This window comes from Camelus bactrianus, chromosome 30, assembly GCF_048773025.1.
Source record: "Camelus bactrianus isolate YW-2024 breed Bactrian camel chromosome 30, ASM4877302v1, whole genome shotgun sequence".
NCBI lineage: Eukaryota > Metazoa > Chordata > Mammalia > Artiodactyla > Camelidae > Camelus > Camelus bactrianus.
In genome coordinates this window covers 10,911,654-10,932,881 of record NC_133568.1, presented here as the reverse complement: position 1 = coordinate 10,932,881, position 21,228 = coordinate 10,911,654, and the positions used below count along the sequence as shown (strand labels likewise).

At 35.8% G+C, this 21,228-nt stretch overlaps 1 protein-coding gene across 5 annotated transcripts in view; it reads left to right on the top strand.

The window, feature by feature from the left end:
* DYM (dymeclin) overlaps positions 1–21,228 on the top strand; it is a 308,671-nt gene that overhangs the window by 27,008 nt on the left and 260,435 nt on the right. For all 5 annotated transcript variants that reach the window (XM_074355333.1, XM_074355335.1, XM_074355332.1 and 2 more), the window contains 3 exons: positions 17,181–17,233; positions 18,830–18,923; positions 19,887–20,020. In XM_074355333.1, coding sequence (XP_074211434.1) covers positions 17,181–17,233; positions 18,830–18,923; positions 19,887–20,020 — 281 coding nt within the window. The remainder of the gene's footprint in view (positions 1–17,180; positions 17,234–18,829; positions 18,924–19,886; positions 20,021–21,228) is intronic.

The window sequence follows — 21,228 nt, the reverse complement described above, 5'->3', positions numbered from 1 at the left end:
TAATAGTTCTGTGAATTTAGACAAGCTACTTAGTCTCACCAAGTCTGTTGATGCTTCTGTAAAGTGGAAATAAGATTACCTTATTTGTGGATTTGTGGGGAAGATGAAACACTGTAATGCATGTAAAGTGTCTGACTTTCCTCTTTCAAGGAAAAAATACCTATTAATTTAAAAAAAGATCAAGGACTCTGTCTTGAGAGTTTAGTCTAAAATATTTGAGGATTGAAGATAAGTAGCAGAAATTTAACAGATTTTCTGATGACATCTTTATCCTAATGATTGAAAATCCTTTGACTCTTTTGAATTAATTGTTCAGCTGTTTTAAAAATTAGGCCAAACCCTGAATATAGTGATATTTGTCTCTGTGCAGACTCAATGTCCTTTTTACCAAAGCTACCTTTCAGAAACCTTTATTGCATAATGAAAATTGTATTATGTATACTGAGCACTAGATGGTGCTCAAATAAGGCAAGAAGGCAGCTATTGGCGTGCAAACACACAATCAGCAAACTCATTTTTCTCAGTACTAAAGTAATGAATGTTCATTTTTAGTACTTTGATATACAGAAAATCTCAAGGAAGGCAAAAAGATAAAAATAATACTAATCAGAAGTAACCATTGTTAACTTTTTGGTGTATATTTTGTCAGTTCTCTCATTTAAAAATGTTTGCATCGCATTCTACACATTATTTCTTTAATTCACATTTTCCTCATGTCATTGTTTTCCTACAGCATAATTTTAAATGGTTGTAGAATGTCCTGTCTTAGAGATGGCCATAATTTATCTAATGTGGTTGAACATTTTGGCTTTTTAAAATTTTTCCTGATAATATGAAACTGTGATGAACTTCCTTGCAGCCCAGTCTTCGTGTATATCCTTAATTATATAAGTGGAGTGAGTTCTTAGTAGTTGATTTGCTGGTAAAATAGCAATTTTTTTTTAATCACAGAAGTTTTTCATTGTATAAAAGTTAGAAAATATGGAAACAAAAGGGAAATAGTCTTGTATTCTCATCACATAGAGACCACCACTGTTGATATTTTGAAATATGTTTTTTCACACTTTTTAAAAATGAATTTACCTATAGATAGACTTGTGTATTTATATCTATCTCTACCCTCATAAATGTGTGATTATATTGTATTACTGTTAGGTTACTTATAAAAACTAGTGTATTTGATATATTTCCTTTTCAGCAAATGTGAATATTTTAAAATTTATTTACCAAAAAATAGTTGTTGAATGCCTCGCATTTGCTTGGCACTGTTTTTAAGGGCTGGAAACCTTGTAGTGAATATGAGGGACAAGGCCCCTGCCCTCATGCAGCTTATATTTTAGTGGAGGAGATGGGCAGCAAACAAGTAAAGAAATAAATACGTGAAGTAATGTCTGAAAAATAACAGAGTAAGTTCATGGAGAGTGACAGAATGGGAGCAAATACCAGCGGGAGATTTCTTTGGCTAGAGGATCTCAGGGAAGCAGCATGTAAGTGGACGTTAGTGAAACCAGGGAGCCAGGCATTGTTCTGGAGAAAGAGTATTCCAGGCAGAGGGAACAGCGGGATCTGAGGCAGGAGTAAGTTGTCTGTGTTAGAGGAATAGCAAAAAGGCCAGTGTGGCAGAACAGTGAGCAAGGAGACAAATTACATGGGGACTTTTTGGTTATGTTGTTGCCGAAAGATCGGCCCCCATCCCTGATGAGCCAAACTGAAACTCAGAGGCAAGGTCTTAGAGCTAAGAAGAAAAGAGGCAGCTTTATTGCTTTCCGGGGCAAAGGGGCTTCACAGCAGGCTGGTGCCTTCAAAACTGTGAGCCCACCTTGGGATTGGGGCAGGGGGATTATACAGCCACAGCTCAAACAGTAAAGCATCGGTAACAAGCAACAGAATGATTTTCTTCTCATCAGACTCAGAGTGGCGTCACGGTGTCTCCAGGTGACCAAGTCTGTAGAGGCTGGTGGTTGTCGCTCTTTCCATCCCTTCATCTTATAAGCGCCCAAGGCGTGGTCTTCTTGGTGATTCAGGCTATTTTGTTACAGTCCTGGGATCTTCTCCCCGGAGAACAACTCAGAGACCAAGTATGATTATTACTTTCAATTACTGGAATAAAGCAGAAACAGTAAAATTAATAGCTTTATTTTAACAATGGGCCTGGAGCTGTGAGTAGTAACCAGTCAGTCAGATTAGTTGACCCTTTTAAGAGCAAATATAAGAATTAGCAATCTGTTAGCCTAAGTGTGGCCATTTGATTAATTCTCCTTCAATGTTAAAGATTTTTTATGGTGTGTGGTATTCCAGAGACGAGCATCTTTTAATGTTGATATTTGGGAATTGAGTCTAGTCTGCTGCAGTATGAAAAGATTTTACTCACATAGCTTGTTTTATTGTAGTGTAATTTACATAACAATTTTTTTTTTTTACCATTTTAGCCATTTTTAAGTATATAATTCAGTGGCATTAAGTACATTCCCAGTGTTTTATAGTCATCATCACTGTCCATTTCCAGAACTTTTTCGTTATCTCAAACTGAAACTCTGTGCCCTTTAAACAGTAACTCCCCTTTCCACCCGCTTCCCAGTCCATGGTAACTTCTATTCTACTTTCCGTCTCTTTGAATTTGCCTATTCTAGGTACTGCATATAAATGGAATCATTTAATGTTTATTCTTTGGTGCCTGGCCTATTTCACTTAGTGTAATATATTCAAGGTTCACCCATGTTGTAGCACGTGTCAGAATTTCCTTCTTTTTTAGGCTGAGGAGTATCCATTCTATGTATACTTCACATCACATGTTTTTTAAACTCTAGTTTGTTGTACTTTCTTTTAAATGCTTTTAAATAAATGCCCTTCACTTCTGTTCAGCGTTGTTAGATTCCAGTTACACTGTGATTGTTTTCAGGGATCCCTCTTGCATTATAAAAAAAATGTGTTCATTCTGCTAAGAGGCTTGGCTAATGTAAACATCATTGTTAATTTAGCCATTATTTATTGAGCACTTAGTGTGTGCCAGGCACTGGGCTCATTGCCTTCGGTGCATTTCCTCATTTAGTTCTCACATCAAGTCTATGAGGAGGTACTATTATTATTTCCGTGTGAGAAAACAGGCCTGGGAAAGTTGTCCAAAGTCAGATGGCTAGTAGTTGGCATGGACCAGATTCAAACCAGGTTAATGTAGCTCCAGAGATGAATTCTGTTGGCCATCCTGCCACACAGTCTCCATTTGGAAGCACAGACTGATTACAGACTGAGCTTCAAATAATGGCTAAAGAGATGCATCATTAAATTATATATGCTAATCTTTGAGAATCACCAGATTGATACACTCAGATTTTTAAGCACCTTCAAAGCGAAGGTCATAAAAACGCATACCTTATGTTTGAGTGTCTTTATTTACAATGTAAATGTAATAAATATGTTATTTACAATTAATACAAGCAAGTGGATGGATAATCTGTCCTGTATTTTAACCTAGCCTTGAGTGGTGTGTGCCTTCTCTATTTAAGGGAAGCTGCCTGAATGATCCTTTCTCAGAGTTTCTTGATCTGTTTCCTCAGTTGAGAAATAGGAAAAGAGACTTTTATTGAATTAGGTCACAAGTTTTCAACCGACAGAAACAATTAAGTGATTGTACAATTTTTTTTTCTTTGAATTTTTGAGGCCTGTCTCTGCTTCTGTGTTTTTATTCTCTTTGGCACACTTTATGTGAAATTTTATTAGGACTTTTCAAGTTGAAACAATCTTCTCTGTCGTTGAGGTGGGCCTGGGATAACTCCTAAATCCATCTTCTAAACTGTAATTCTTTCATCATAAGTTTACTTGAATGGAGACCAAAATAGTGTACTAGGCCATTTTACTAAGGGAATAAATAATTTGAGACTTTTTGGCATCTTATTTTCTCAAATTGAGGGACCAAAAGAAGTTCAGTTTTTACATCTTGAGTCAAAACCTTTTTTCCTTTTCTTTCATTTAAACCTTTCTGTGCAAAATCATTTTAGAGGATGCTTGAGTTTGGCCAGGGTTGATTGCTTCCTTAAACTAAAAGCTTGTGTGTGTGTGGGGGTGGTGGTGGTGCACATAACTAACATAGTTTAAAGCGTTAAAATAAGGGGGAAAGTAAGTTTTACTCCAAGTGAACCTTTTTTTCCTTTTCTCACTTTGTTGGTTGGAATCTGAATTTTTAAGTCATTTTTTTCTGTTGCTTTCTTGAGAGAATAAATGCAATAGGATCTTGCAGAGTAGTTGTTGAAATTTTGACATTTTAATAGTTATAGTTTCTTTCATTTTGGCAGTTGAATGACAGCTTATAGGATTGTCTGTGAATCACATGAATATAAATACCTTTTTAGTTCTGCTTCGTGCATTAAAAATTGCTATAATAAATTTATGTGCAGTTTTTATCCTTTGGCTTTTTCCTCTGAATAGGCTCTTTTAAAACATTGACATTCCCACAGTTAAACCACTGAATGGAGTGATTCTTGTTAGTTTTGTGAATGATTTCTGTAATTCTCTTTGCTAAGGTAAGGGAGAAAAGTCTTCAGAAATGCATCTATGCTTTTCTGAGTGGTTACTTGTTGATTTTACGCAGGTTGTGTTTTAAACTGACAAACATTATATAATTTGTTAGAAAATGTATGTTGTGGACTGAAAATGACATTATTAATATAAAATGTCAATTTTGAAATACTTTTATGGTGGAATTTTAAGTGAAAAAGAATTTTTGGTGTTTATCTTATGAACTTCATAATTATAGCTACTTTGATTGTTCAGCAAATCAGTGTTCAGAAATCTATGTATAATTCTACCCCCAACAGCTTTCTGCCCATCTGCTTTTCATTAAAAGATTTGAACTATGTTGATCATCTTTCATTATTGACATTTGCGTATGAGATTGGTGTGCTTAAAACGAAAATAAAACCAGTCTAAATTACTGAAAGCTGTGACTTAGGGAGTATATAATAAAAAAATTTAGCTTCCTAACCAAACTGTAGTTAAAGCAAAAAAATTTTTTTTTTGGAGGGAAGGTAATTAAGTCTATTTAGTTATTATTATTATTGTTTTTTTAATGGAGGTGCTGGGGATTGAACCCAGGGCCTTCTGCGTGCTAAGCACGCATTCTACCACTGGAGCTATGCCCTCCTCCTCAGACTGTAGTTTATGATTTCATAGCAATTATAAAAAAGTCATCTATCATCTTACCACTTCCCTTATTAGGCTTAGATTTTTTTGTTTTCTTGCAGTCTTTATCATTCACATAATTTTTATATGATTTAAGTCATAACATAAGTATCATTTAAAAAATAGTTTTACATTTTAATTTTTTATTTTATGGGCAGGGAGTAACTAGGTTTCTATTTATTTATTTTTTATGGAGGTACTGGGGATTGAACCCAGGACTTTGTGCATGCTAGGCACGCACTGTACCACTGAGCTATACCCTCCTCACTCCATAAATACCATTTTTATAATGGATAATACATCTATGACACACTTCTTTTAGGTATATGTAGAAATTCCAATTAGTGGTAATGTTCTAGATTGATATTATGTGGGTTTGTCTTAATAAAAAAGTAGCTAAATGTTATCTATATTGAAAGAAAATTAAATTAGAAGTTAGAGATGTTTATTCTTATGTTGTGACCTTAAACAAAATACTTAGCTTCTCTGTTTCTGTGACTTGTAAGATGAAGGTATTTCTATTTCCTTAGTCAACTTCTCAGGAGTTTTCAAAGAAATCAAGTGAAATAATCAAGGTGAGAGAATATCTATTTGTATAGATCTATACAAATTGCAACTTGTAGCTAATCAGCAGATTTATTTGCATATCAACAATTAATATGCTGAAGTTTTTAAACACATTTCTTTTGTAGAAGGTTAAACAATTCTTTTCTTAAGCCTCCTCCTTCCAAGCTGAAATACTTTCTTTAAAATAGAACGTAAAAGTCAGTTTCAGCTTAATTTAGCCAAATGGTCCCAAATGTTAAGTTAGTGGAGTTCAAATTAATGCAATCCTGCTAAATGCATACAATACTTAGTTGCAATTTTTAGTTTTTACAAATAATTTTTCTCTGTAGTGTAAAAAAAAATTTTAAGCCTAGTTTTATGTGGAAATCCAAATTACTTGTATATTTGAGAATATGAGAAGACTTTTATCAGGTTGCAGTGTTGTTCTACAACCCATTGGTAAGCTTCTTTTCTAAGATTATGTATTATTCAACCTCTTTTTTCTTTAATCCCTGAGGGCCAACACCATGGCCTGACAGTGTCCTTTGGTACTTCTTACGTTACTTAACTATCCGAAGTGTGAAAAGATGAAAAAGAATAAGACAGATGGGTTGATAGAAAAGAAAAGTGAAAGTCAAAAAAGAAAAAAAAATGTTGGATGGTAGAAACTGCCTAAAGGACCACAGACAGTTCCTTCTAATGCTGTACGTTGGCTCCATGATACAGGTCACAGGACATCAATTCGCTTATCAGCCTAAGTATGCTACTCTGTTAACTCCTCTGGTGAGTATTTTACTTGCCAACTGTAGCCTGTCTGACCTGTTACACCAGCTGACTAAAATATTGTCAATAACTTTTATACATTTTCATGTGTGACAGTTATCAGGAATAGATATTAAGTTCATTAGATGACCCATTTTATATATTTATTTTGGCTGTTGGGAAATTGAATTCTTGAACTACAGGCCTCATATGAAATTAGCTTTTTTCCCCTACCAACAAATATTCTTGTTTATTTATTTGGAAAACTGCTTTGTCATGTCAGAGGATTGTAACACAGAGTTTAAATCCAAAGAAGTTGTAAACTCTCTGTACAGTAGTCCTTGATGTGCCTCGCCCTCCATGTTAGTTAATACAGAATTGGACTGCCTGGTGCAGTGGAAGAATTTAGGTGGTGGTGAATAGAATTTGTTTTAAGTTTACAATAGCCTGATAATTTGCCAGTTGGATCTCACATCCTTTATGAATTTCTCTCTATAGGCCATTTTAGAGGGGAAAAAAATCTGTATTTGTCAAGGTTCTTATGCTTGCTTAGTGTCAGCACATGCTTTTCTGAATATAAAAATCATTGGATTTGGTGTCAAGAAATCTGGGTTTGTAATTTTTCAGATTTAGAAATGTATGGGTTGATAAGCCACCGTTCATGCATTTTGGTGGGAATTGGTTAAATCTTTCTGGAATGTAATTTGCAGTATTCATCAGAACAGAAGTGTCATTGACCTAGCAATTCTGCTTCTAGAATTTGTTAAGGAGACGATGTATGTAGAGAGATGTACGTGCAAAGACGTTCATGGCAGTGTTTATGATAACAGGAAATTGTGAACAATCTTAAGTGTTCACCAGTAAGGAGATTGGATGAATGAACAAATAAAAAGGGTGTATCTGCACACTGGAACAATATACAGTCATTAATAATGATCATGTGTTTACAGATTTGAAAAAAAAAATCCATAGCACATTAAGTGGTTAAAGCTAGTTATAAAATCATTCATATGTCTTAGCCAAGACATGGAAACAACCCAAACGTCCATCAACAGATGACTGGATAAAGAAGATGTGGTACATATATACAATGGAACACTACTCAGCCATAAAAAAGAATAAAATAATGCCATTTGCAGCAACATGGATGGACCTGAAGATTGCCATTCTAAGTGAAGTGGGCTGGAAAGAGAAAGAAAAATGCCATATGATATCATTTATGTGAGGAATTGAAAAAATAATAACAACAATAATAATGACACAAATGAATACTAATTATTATTTTGACTTCTTGAATATGTGTAAGCACATTCGACTGTCCTTTATGATTGGATTACTGCATTCCGTTGATTCTTATTTTGTAGTTGGCTTTATTCCTTTGATAACTATGTAAGTTTAAAAACTAAAGCTCTAATCTGTTCTTAGAAACAGTAATTAGTACATACATGTAAACTAAAAAAAAGTGCGGTATACTTTATGTATTTACATGCAATATAATGTATATGTGCAGTTGAACTGTAATCTACATAATAAAACTGAAAAAAGAAAAGAATCGTTCATATGACAATCTCATTCAAGCAAAATTGTATATATGTATATATTTTTGAAATGTGTATATTTATATATAACTTCTGTATAAATTTTATAGCTTGGCTTTTATGATTTTTTTTAACTTGTTATTTTGAAGTGATTATAGATTCACAGGAAATTGCAAAAAAAAGTACAGGGAGGTTCCTTGCATCCTTCCCTATCTCCCCCAGTGGTAACTGTAATTCAGGACCAAAATCAGGAAATTGACATTGGTACAGTCCACAGCGGGTATGGAGATTTCAGCAGTAAGTTATACGTGCGATTTCATCACCCACCACCACCACAATCAAGATATATAACCTTCATCCCAACAAGGCTCTTGTGCTTTCCCTTTGTAGCCACATCTGTTCTTACCTTCACCACCTCTAACTCCTGGCAGCCACTAATCAGTTTTCCATCTCTATAATTTTATTTCAAGAAGGTTGTAGAAATGGAATGATACCATATGTAACATTTTGAGATTAGCTCTTTCATTCAGCATAGTGTCCTTGAGATCTATTCAAGTTGTTCTATACATCATAGTTCATTCCTTTTTATTGCTGAGTAGTATTCTGTGTTATGTATATACCATAATTTAAACAGTGACCTATTGAAGGGCATTTGTTTCCAGTTTTTGGCTCTTGTGAATAAAGCTGCTGTGAATATTTGTGTACAGGCTTTTTGTGTGAATATAAGCTTTTATTTCATGGAGATAGATACTCAAGAGTGCAATTTCTGGCTTATATGGTAAATGTTATTTTTATACAAAACTGCCAAAATTGTTTTCCGGAGTGGCTGTATCCTTTTACATTCCCACCAGTAATGTATGTGATATCCACTTTCTCTGCATCCTTGCCAGCATTTGATGTTGTCACTCTTTTTTTATTTTAACAGTTTTGATAGGTGTGTAGTGTTACTTCATGGTGGTTTTAGCATGGTTCATTTTTACAATAATAAAAAATAAGAAAAATTTTCTTTCTAAAAGAGAATTATTATCTAGATTTAAGTTTCTTTTCTGCCACTTGTTAAATGTTACTTAATACTGAGAAATTTTGCTAGGTGAATAAGGAGTATTGATTTCCTTTGTAATCCACTAAGGTTATACTTCTACTGTAGTAAAATATTAATGAAAATAAAATCAAAGCAGAACACCTACAGTTGTTTGACACAGCTGTTTTGATTCTATTTCAAAATCTAAAACTACTTCCAAAATTACTAAATTATGTCTTATACTTCCGCTGTGCCCCATGGGGGGAAGAAAGGCTAAGACTGGCAAATTGCTTGTAAGATGTGTTAAGGAATAAATACATGCAAAGTTCACAATTTAACACTTGTGGTTTGTTTTGTTGTTGAGGATTAGGGAACTCGCATTATTGAGCTGAGTGCTGAGCATTTTCCATACATTGCCACATAGTCCTCACAACTATCTTATGAGACAGTGACATCCTTACTTCCATTTTACCCGTGAGGAAACAGGCTCTCAATTGAAGTGTCTTGGCTCATCATACCAATAGGCATGAGGAAAGTGGAATTTAAATATGTGGCTTTGAAATCTGCACTCTTTCCTTTATATAGGGGCATACATTGTCTTCAGTAATGGGAATGATTGGAAATCCATGTGGGCAGTATCATGCATGAGTTTGTTAATTGATGGTAATGGTTAAATTGAGAGGTGGTGCACTTGGAGTTTAAGCACTGAAACTGACCAGTCTGTGCATCTTGTGGGTACAGAGTCATCAATATTATTTCTGTCGATACGCCTTCCTAGTGCTTCAATTTGGCATATTATTTTAGTGTACAGAATTTTTAAAGATTATATGCTTGACTATTTTCTGCTTTAGTAACAGTTACTGGTTTATCCAAGTTTGCTGGCCCAACAGTTGGCAGCAGTGGTTAATTATAGTGGTGGTTGTGAGCACATGGTTAGGCTTTGTTACATGTGCTACTAGAGGCATCGTTATCATTGTTGCTGTACACATGATCTCTTTGTTTTTTGCTAAAAATCTGAAGATGATCGTAGACACTTAACCGTCGTATACCAGGTCGTATACTTGCTGCTGCTGTGAGAGTTCTGATGGTGTATATTTTTGATCCTGTGCTCATTGGCTTCGTATTTCACGTAGGGTAAGATGCAAGTTCCTTAACATGGCATTAAGGTTCTTCTCTTTTTTTGCTCTTGTTTACCTTGCCAGTCTTCTCTGCTACCTACACGCCCCAGTTACTTAACTGTGTTTGTGCACTTAGTAGAGATTACATAGATTAGTTGAGACATAATTTAGAAATAATCTAGCTGTATTATTGCTACTCCGTGGGGAATTTTCTCGTGGAAGCTCTCTCTGTAGCACGTGGAGGGTGAGAAGTTGAGGTTGATGACAATTCTCTCCCGAGGGAGATTCTTTTCATGAAATCAAAGTAGGGAAGAGACTTAGCCCAGAAATGGAGTGGTGATGTTTAAGACCTTCCCTATAGTTGTGAAAATCTTAATAACCACTTCCTTGCTGAATCATCTTCAGGGAAGCCCAAGGAAGGTTCTTAAAACTGGGCCAGTTTCAGACATTCCAGTGTAAATGAGAGGGTCTGGGGCCTGGCTCTTCAGTCCCATAGGTCTCATGGTCCATGGGGGTTGTCACCTGCAAAGTCCATCTGTTTATGCTGCCGCTGGGATGATAGCAGTCCTGGGAAGGAGGAGCCTGATCTGCGGTCACACATAAGGGTTGCTTCAGACAGAGCCGCACCTGGTCATTGGAACAGTATGTTTGTTTATCTAGAATTTAGTTCACTTAGCAAATGGTTTGGTTAAGAGATGACTAGTTTTTAGTATTTATCCCTCATCTCTCACTAATGACATTTTCCAAGTTGACCTGGTTGTGGAGTTTATTAATACAGGAAGTGTGGAGTTTATTAATACAGGAAGTTGGAGGACCTCTGAGTGTTATTAATTTATTTTATCTATTTTGGTATGAATATTTGCTGCCTTTCCCCCCCTTTATTGTATACTTCCAGTGCTCCAAATCTGCTTTCAGAAACAGCATTCAGTTTCTAATTGTAATTGTCTTGGAAACATTGGCATATTTTGCAGTTCAACCTTACTTTTATTTACTGCAAATGATGATTTGTTAGTTGCCTGCTGCCAGAACATCTGAGCTCATTTGTTTGACTAAACAGTACTGTGCATAGATGCCTGTAACACGCAGCAACGGTTACCAGCCACCCCAGTTGCTTACCACCTCATTTTAGCTCTAAATCAAGCAAATGGGAAAGAAGATTATTCTTAACATGTTCCAAGAAGTTTAGAAAATTGGAGGATGGAGGGATGGGAGGAAAGGAATTCTATTATAACGATCAGTGTGTTGCTTTTGGCAAGGGTGTGCCTGGCTAACTTCCTTTGTAGAAATAACACTTCACAGTGTAGAAATCGCAGGGATACTGCAACAAACAGAGCTCTACAAATCCTTTATTTAATAGGTACTTACCATGTGTTTTCCTTCTTGCTGAGCCACTGTACCAGGCATGCTGGGGGGATGCACGGGTGAATGAGACATTTTCCCTGTTCTCACGGAGCTTATAATCTGGACACTCAAGATGCTTCTGGCCTGAAGTGATCATTGAGGAGGTGGTGGCTGTGGTGCTGTTTCAGATCATGGCTGTGGGTAGAGGCCCAGGCCTGATGGGCTTAATCACAGAATGGCAGGTGCTGGCCGGCTAACCATAAGACGGAGCTTCCAATAGAGGTGGGATGAGTCCCAGCCTTTCTGTCTCTCCATCCTTGAATGACAAAGAAACCAGACCGCTTCAAAAAGATATAGATATATGTATTTTACGTTTGGAAACAAATAAGTGTCTTTAAAAATATTTTAATAAAAATTTAAACTTGAGGACAGATCCTTGAGATCTGGAGAGTGTGAAGTGTTTCTTGAGGAACAGAAGGAAACAATTAATTTTGTCCTCCGGTAATGAAGTGTCTGAAAAAGGTGTTCATTGATTCAGTGCATTTTTATTAAGTGTCTGATTTGTACCAGGCTGGGAACACTGTGATGAGCAGGAAGCCCACAGTCTAGGGGGATCACAGACAAATAATTAGACAGTCTTGCTACCATTGCTTAGTTTCATGATTGGGTGTTTTGGGGACAGAAAGCAGGCCTCTTACCTGGTCTTTGATGATCAGAGGTGGTCTCCTGGAGGAAGTGATGTCCCAACCAACCTCACTAATACATGTTGGAATTAATCCTTTTTTTTTCAAGCTAATATTGTGTTAAAAAGAAATCAGAACGCTGTTTTGATTTTTGTTTTGGAAACACTTAATACCTTTTTCTTGAGAATGAGTTGAGAAACTGAACTCTGTACTCCAGCCATCTGGTATATTTTTCCAAGATTGTAGTTTATCAGTCTCCAATGCTGATTAATCTCTACTTACCAGAACCTGCCAGGCTCTCTGTGACTGCCTTGCCTTTGCATTTGCTATTCCTTGTGTTTGGAAAACCCTCCCCTTTTGCCTGCCCAACTGGCTTATCTTGCTCCTTCAGGACAGATAGTCACTTCCTCCAGGATGCCTTCCTCGACTGCCAATAGGTGGGTTGGGTGCACTTCCTTTAACCACATGCGTGGGACTGGGCTTGGTCTTCATACTTCCCCTGCATCAAATAGCCTGTCTGCTTCTTCATTTTTCTATGTAGCCTGAAGGCTGAGACAGCATCTTTCACAGAGCCCAGCTTGTCCTGGGCACCCAGGCAGTGTTTGTTGAACGAACAAATTCCAAAACTTTTGAGGGTTATAGCCACATGTATGTAATTGAAGCTCTTGGTTCCAGTTGGTTTTAAGAGAGTATTATTGACTGAAGAAAGTAGATGCACCAGTGAAACAGATTTTATGCATGTGGTCTAGTTATTAACCTCATAAAACTCTTTACAATCTTTTGCATTTTATACCTCTTTACTTTTGTTTTTTGCCCAAGTAACCCATAAACTGAGTAATTCATAGTTCCCACTTCTTGCCAACTACTAATGTACATTATTAAATCTGACCACAGTGATTTATTAATTAGAAGTCTTTTGGTTGTTAACAGAAATCAATTTGATTTAGCATTTGTCAGGAAGAGGGGCTTATGCGATAAAGAGACAGGACTGTCTTATAGAATCTAAGATCAAAAACACAGCAAGGCTTCAGGCAGAGTGGGTCCCAAGGATTGGAAGGCCAGCAGGAATCCTGAGAGTCTTTTCTGTTTATCTTTGCTTCTCAGTGGATAGAGGATGGCTTCCTATAACCCTCAGCTTTACAGCCTAGTTCCAGCCATATGCCAAATCTGTCTTTCCATCTCAATTCCAATCCCCCAAGACTCTGGCATAGCTTTTGTGAGATGTTTATTCAGTCAGCTGTGGCCAGGGAGTGGGGTCCGGCTGAATAAGCCTGTCTGCCTCTACTCCCCCCTGAGGGGTAGGTGGGAAGGTAGGAGAAAGGGACGGGGAGGACAGCAGATGGAGAGAGAATACATGGTGGGCAGATGCTCCAGAAATACCTAATACAGTGATGAAGGCCAGGGACCTGTATACACTACCTAGAAGTCATTTCTAGGTTATTTTGTCTAAAAAATGTTCAATCTTAGGAGACACTGAAAGATTTGCTGTGAAGAGATTATATTTATCTTTTTGAATATGAGTATAATTTGAGATTCTGAAGGTAATGGCCTAGTCACTGAAGTAATTAGTGAGTTTTAGCTTTGTGTGTATGTATAGTACTTGTTATATGTGATACCATCTTCAGTTGCTAGGAAACAAGTTCTAGAACAACTCTGATAGAAATAAAAGATGAGACCATTCGGAGTTTTCTCATAGCCACATTAAAAATGTAAAGTGAGACAGGTGAAATTAACTTTAACAGTATATTTTATTTAGCTCAGTATATCCCAAATGTTATAATTTCAAGAACATAAGGATTAGTAATGAAGTATTTTCTATATTTAAACAAATCTGTGAAATCTGGTATGTATTTTATATGCCAGTGCATCTCCCTTTGGGCTGGCCACATCTCAAGTGGTCAGCCACTACATGCAGAGCTAGTGGTTGCCATGTTGGACAGCATAGTTCTAGAAATAGCTAAGGCAATCTGTTTTCTTTCATAGTTTCTCTAAAATTTTCTTGTCAAAAGCCTTAATGCTTATGGATTGCTCTTTTTAAAAGTATACAACAGCAGGGAACCCTAGGAAGTAGGGATTTTTAAACTAGCCAAGAAAGAGTTGCCTGCTTGGAGAATTTGCTGTGTGCCATGTGTATTGGCAGAAAAGAACACAAAAATGTTAACAATCACCAGGCTCTGAAGCTGCTACTTGTTCTTCCTAGACTCCTGATTCCGGGAATGTTGCTTAAACTCCTTGGAAGCCTTAGTTTGCTTATCTATTAAAATAGGGTTTATAGCCGCCCTACTTATTAGACGAGGTTTTCATGGAATTTAAATGGGCTAATAAATGTAGAAGTGCTTTGAAAAACATTAAAAGGGTTATACAGATTTAAAGCATTGTTTTAATTTATTAACTGGGGAAAAAACAACTGTGTTTGGAGTCAATAATAGCTGTCATTTATTGAGGTTTTACTTTGTGCCAGGCACTGTTCTTAGTGCTTTATACATATTACATAATTTAATAATAACAACACCTTTTGAAGCAGGTACTGTTACTATAATCTCTGCTTTATGTATGACAAAACTAAAACATAGACTTAAACTATCCCAAGGTTATGTACATGGTTAGTAACTAGTTGAATTGGAATTTGGAATGCACCTTTTTTTATATACAGTGGCAAAATGCACATGACACAAAATTGATCATTTTAACCATTTTCAAGTGTACATTTTTGTGGTATTAAGTACACTCACATTGTTTGTTTAACTGTCTCTACCCTCCGTCTCTTCATCTTCCCCAACTGAAACTCCATACTTAACACACACTAACTCCCCATTCCCCACCTCCCTGTCCCCAGTCACACCAATGGCAACCATCAGTCTTCTTTATGTCTCAATGAACTTGACTACTCTAGAAACCTTATATAAGTGGAATCATACAATATTAGTCTTTTTTGACTGGCTGAATTTCACTGAACATAATGCCTCCAAGGTTCATCCATGTTGCAGCGTGAGTCAGAATTTTCCTTTCTAAGGCTGATATTCCCTTGTATGTATGTACCACATTTTGTGCCATCATTCTTCCATTGATGGACACTTTGGTAGCTTCCACCTTTTGGCCTTTGTGAATAATGCTGCTGTGAATGTGGGTGTACAGATACCTGTTCAAGTCCCTGCTTTTAATCCTTTTGAGTATACGTATACCCAGAAGTGGAATTACTGGATCATATGGTAATTCCATATTTGAGTTTTTGAAAAATTGCAATCTTGTTTTTCACAGCACCTGCTCTATTTTAGGTACCAGCAATGCGCAAGGGTCCCAGTTTCTCTCTACATCCCCTCTAACACTTTTCTTTCTTTTCTTTTTTAAAAATAATAGCTATCCTAATGGGTGTGAAATGGAATTCATTATTGTTTTGATTTGTATTTCTCTGGTGACTAGTGATGTGGAGCATCTTTTCATAGATCTGTTGGCCATTTTTATGTCGTCTTTGGAGAAATGTCTGTCTGAATTCTTTGCCCATTTTTCAGGTGCATTGTTTTTGTTGTTGTTGAGTTAGAGTTTTTTAAAAAACACATTCTGGATATTAATGCCTTATCAGATATATGATTTGGAAATATTTTCTCCCATTCTGTTGGGTTGACTTTTCACTCTGTTGATAGTATTCTTTGATGTGCAAAAGTTTTTTTTTTCCTTTTTGAATTAACCTGTATTTTATTATTATTTTTCTTTGAAAAAGTTTAAAAATTTTTTTATTGAGGTATAGTTGACTTACCAGAAGTTTTTAATTTTTTTGTCTCTTTTATTTTTATTTTATTTTTTAAAAACTGAGGTATAGTCAATTACAATGTGTCAATTTCTGGTGTACAGCACAATGTCCCAGTCTTGCATATACATACATATATTCGTTTTCATTTTTTTTCCATTAAAGGTTACTACAAGATATTGAGCATAGTTCCCTGTGCTATACAAAAGAAACTTTTAAAAAAAATCTGTTTTTATATATAGTGGCTAACATTTGTAAATATCAAACTCCCATATTTATCCCCTCCCACCCCTTTTCCCCAGTAACCGTTAAGATTGCTTGCTAAGGCTGAGAGCCCATTTCTGTTTTGTAGATGAGTTCATGGTGTCCTTCTTTTTTAGATTTCACATATGAATGATAATATGGTATTTTTCTTTTTCTGGCTTAAAAAGTTTTTAATTTTGATGAAGTTCAATTTGCTTAGATTTTCTTTTGATACTTGTGTTTTTGGTGTCATATTCAAGAAATCATTGCTGAATCCACTGTCATTTAGCTTCTTGTGTTTTTATGAGTTCTAAGAGTTTTATGGCCGTCTCTGTCTGTGTCTCCTGTTTCTGTGTCACTTTGTGTCTTTTTCTGTATACTTATATATACTATTCACTTATAAATTATTGAAGCTTATGTGTGTGTTCTCTTGTTTCTTGTCTTGTTTCTTCTTTGTTGTTGAACTGTTTGAAAGCATTATAGAGATCATGAGACTTCATGTATCTCCTAAATAAGTATAATCCTATGATCAGTACTGCCCTTGGAACTGGCCATATGGAGTCCCTGCCTTAGGCTGTGTACTTGAGAATGCCTTTCTCGAATTTTTCTAAGTCCTTCCAGCCCCACCCCTCCTCCCTGCCCCAATACCTAAAACACAGGGTGTCCCAAATGCTTTTCTTTTAGTAGTCTCACATTGAGAATTGTGGTAAAATTTCTTTCTTTTTTAAAATTGAAGTACAGTCAACTACAATGTGTCAGCTTCTGGTGTATAGCACAATGTCCCATTCATGCGTATACTTGCATATATTCATTTTCATGTTTTTAAAAAAATTTCTAATTACATTGAGACTAGAAGCTTAACTTTATTTTGCTGATTTTATTATTTGCCACTGCATATCATATTTTCCTTCTAAATTGCCTTTCTTTGTTTTTATATATTCCTTTAACTGGTTAGTATGTACATAGTTAGTGTTATAGTTATTAATTACCTTTCTTCTATCTCTCCAGTACCGAGTTGAAGCTCTTGGAGGAGGCCACCATTTCAGTCTGCAGGTCTTTAGGTAAGGAGGAAAAATAAGTGTGTGTGATTGTGTGTGTGTGTGTGTATGTGCACATATCGTGTACAGCACGATGTCCCAGTCATGCAGATATATATATATATACACACACATATTTGTTTTTGATGAGGTCTCTTTATTGGTTTATTAAGGTCTTTTTCAGCTCTGAACTTTTCTTTATTGTGACTTTGATTTTCTTTGTGTTTTAGTTTCCTCTCACTCAACCTGGGATCACCTGTAACGTTCAGGTTGGATCTTTCGTCTTTGTCCTCTGCATCTTCCTTTTGTTTGTCTCTGTTATTTTCTTGTAGTTCCTCCTTTATATCTTTGATTCAATGTTTTACACATTGCAGTTCTCAAGATTCTAGTGTATCTTTTAGTCGTTACTGCATTTTTTATTTTAAATCATTCCTAGGTTTTCCTAAGCTGTCAGACGACTCTCTTTTTGTTACACTCATTTCCCCCAGTGACCTTCTGCTCTTTTTAAAAAACAAATAGTTAATTTTCCTGTTTTCCACTGGTAATGCTTTTGTACTGTTTTAGCTTGAAGACAGTATATTGCTATTTTCTAACTAATTTCTAGAACTCTGGAAGGTTGTATTTTATGCAGGTTTGCTTGATTTAAATGGGAACGTCTGTTACTCTTTCTCCTTTGCTCTGAACACACAGAGATGCACTTGCAAACATGAACTGGTTTTAAAAAACAATTTATCTTGAAATCTCAGGATATTCTTTCAGTAAAGTAAACCCCAAGCTTAAAAGTAGGAGTTTTTTTTTTGTTTCAAAGTGAAACTCTAAGCATATCTAGTATTTAATTGCATCTGTATACTGGATTGTGAAAGCTGGGCAAAACTCACCCTGACTTACAACACAGGTTGCATCTTGCCACTCACAGTGGGTTTCTCCAGCCAGCAGCAGTGGGCATCACCTGGGAGACTGTTACGAATGCAGAATCACAGCTCACACTCCACACATGTGAATTTAATTAAATTCTGATGTGACTCAGAATTTAAACCTCAGTAAGAATTCTGTGTGACTTAAATGTACATTAAGCTTTGAGAAGCACTGTCAGCTTCAGTAGTGCAGAGTGGCCCTGGGATTCTGCACTTTCAGTAGGCTCCAGGATGATGCTGTTGCCACGCGTCCCTGAACCACACTTGGAGTAGCAGGGTGCTTCACGTTTTGTCACAGTGAGAAGGTTGTGCGGTTACTTGCATTGACTCTCAAGCTGTGACAAGAACACATACCCAGCACATAGACGTGGGTTAATTTGACAGTTATTGAGCACAAAGTAGGTATGCTGTAATGGTGTGCTTAATCTCTTACACATGTTTTCTTTACAGTTTTGGATTCTGAAATGAAATGGCTATTTTCTTCTACAGTTTTCATTTGTAAATCATTTTGTTGTTGTTGTTGTTTAGAATTAAGACCAAGCAGCAGTTTTTCTTGTTGCTAGTTTCCCTAATTAGATTTGAAGTTGACAATAAGGTTGGTCCATGATAAACTTCAATTTGACATTTGGTTTTATAAATGTTATGATATGCTCACTTTGATTTCAGTTCTTAATATTAACTTCTAAAACCTTTTCTTCTCTCGCAGTTGAAAATAATCCTCGAACAGGAAACCTTGGTGCACTAATTAAGGTCTTCCTTTCTAGAACCAAAGAACTGAAAGTTTCAGCAGAATGTCAGAAGTAAGCTGGTTGATTAAATCACATTCTCTTTATATTTAATCTGTATTTAATAATATGAGTATTTTTCATTTATTGTTAGAAATAGATTATGGTCTTTGGAAGGCTATAAAGGAATGGTCCTCATTATTAAGGGGAAATAGTAAAAGAGAAATTTTAATTTACTGTCCAAATCGTTGGGGTGAGATTATAAATTCTGGGATCTGTTTGATTTCAGCATTTTAGACAATCTTTAGAAATACATTCTTTAAGAAGATTAATAGTGTAATTATTATTAAAAAAGGTGATCTTCTCTCATTATCACCGCCGTTATATCTAGTTTAAGTAATGACTTAGTGTGAGTATTATCTCATTCCACATTTGTTTCCTTTCTTTCATATCAGATGAACGAAGCTTCAGGTTAGGTATTACGGTTTCATATTTATATAGTGGAAGGTTAACATTTTATTCACTCAAGCATTTTTTGAAGCCAGTTTTTGGATGATAGTCTCTTAAAAGATTGCTTATTGCCCTGCTTCCAATTTATATGAAATCCAATTAAAATTTTTCTTGTGAGTCCATGACTACAAATAGCAGGTATTACACTGTGCAGCTGATGATGCCCCATTTAAAATTTTGGTTGTGTATTTATTTGCAAATACTCTCTTCATGTTACTTTTTACTTATTTTATTTTTTATTTGAGTTGCCTAGGTATGGGACAGCTATAAAGTTAAGAATAAAAAGCATGCCTAAAGGAAAATTTTTTGAAATTGCCTCCCTATATGAAATACACAGAATGAAATATGAAGTAAACTGTAATAGATATCCCTGGTCCATAGTCATAAATCATGAGCCATGACGAGATATGGACATTGTTCTAATATTACAAACAGAATGGGTGAAATAATTGAGAAATCATGGACTAGAAATAAACCGACCATGCTTATGGTTAAATATTGATTCTTGTGTGATTTTGGTCTTTCTAGCCACATCTTCATTTGGCAGACACACAACGCTTTGTTTATTATTTGCTGTTTGCTGAAAGTGTTCATTTGTGAGATGTCAGAGGAAGAGCTACAACTTCATTTCACTTATGAAGAAAAATCTCCTGGCAGTTACAGTAAGTATTGCCTTTGAAAATATTCTTGGGATCACATGTGTAGCATATAAAGATAAACTTTGAAGAATAAAAGTATAATTTTGAAAATTCCATTTTTCCTCTCATGATTTTCATTTTTAAATGACATGACGTCGTCACTCTTTAGTCCCCTATATTGATTTAAATTAGCCAAGACTCTTACAGGTTTTTCAGTAGGATTGAGACTTACTTATTCTGACTTCCATGCATATGGGAAATAAAAATAAAAATCACAAGTATTCCTTTCAGGAAACATGCCAAGTTAAGTACCATTAGTAGACCAGTACATTATTAATCAGAATTACACATTTTATAAATGTTAAAGGTTACTTTCATAGGATGTAACAGTTTCTGAGCCTGGGTGTCTTTGGGACTATTTGATCAGAAATAGTATTTTTGTGGATAACTTTATGATGCCAAGGTGTTACTGTCTTTTTTTCAAGGTAACAGGAAAAGGTTACCATTTCCTCCTGATATTGCTGAGATATTTTTTCCCCTGTAGTTACTGGGGCCTATAGTTTTCAAGATCAACTGCTGGTGTTTCATTTCTTAGCACTGAAACTTACAACCTGGAAAATACAAGGGCGGTGGGATTGTTAACAGTGAAATACAGGGTATGTGACATGTTGCATCTGCCCTGCAGCACACTTGTCTCTTGCTGAAGGCAAAGGCGCTGCTGCTTCTGAGTTTCCTGGATTCATTTTTCAAAACACACCTCTGCCCTGATTAGGCTTTCTTGTCCACTGAGAGCCTTATACTCTGAGTATGTTTAATAATTTGCTACTTTGATAATCAGCTATCTGTATTTGTTAAGTATGTACTGATATTTAAATGGTTAGAGCTTTTAATCAGGGTTATGTCTTGCATGTGTTAGTTTTGCTAATGATAGGTTTTGTTTTTGTGGTACCAGCAGTGCCAAAGCATCGTTCTGCTTAGTGAGTTTGAAAACCTTTCCACGAAGTTCTAGTAGCAAGAATGGAGTGAATGTTTATCTCCATGGGGCCTGAGAGCTTAGTCCAAACACACCTGCAAACCCAACAGTTTATTTTGTGTTATGTCACAAAAACTGGCAAATATTGTGCTTTATGTAACACAATATCATTTTTATTTTAATGTAAAATCATTTTTTCAATACTTGCCGTTGAGCAAATTGATGCACTCGAGAGACACACTGTATTCATTTGGGGGCC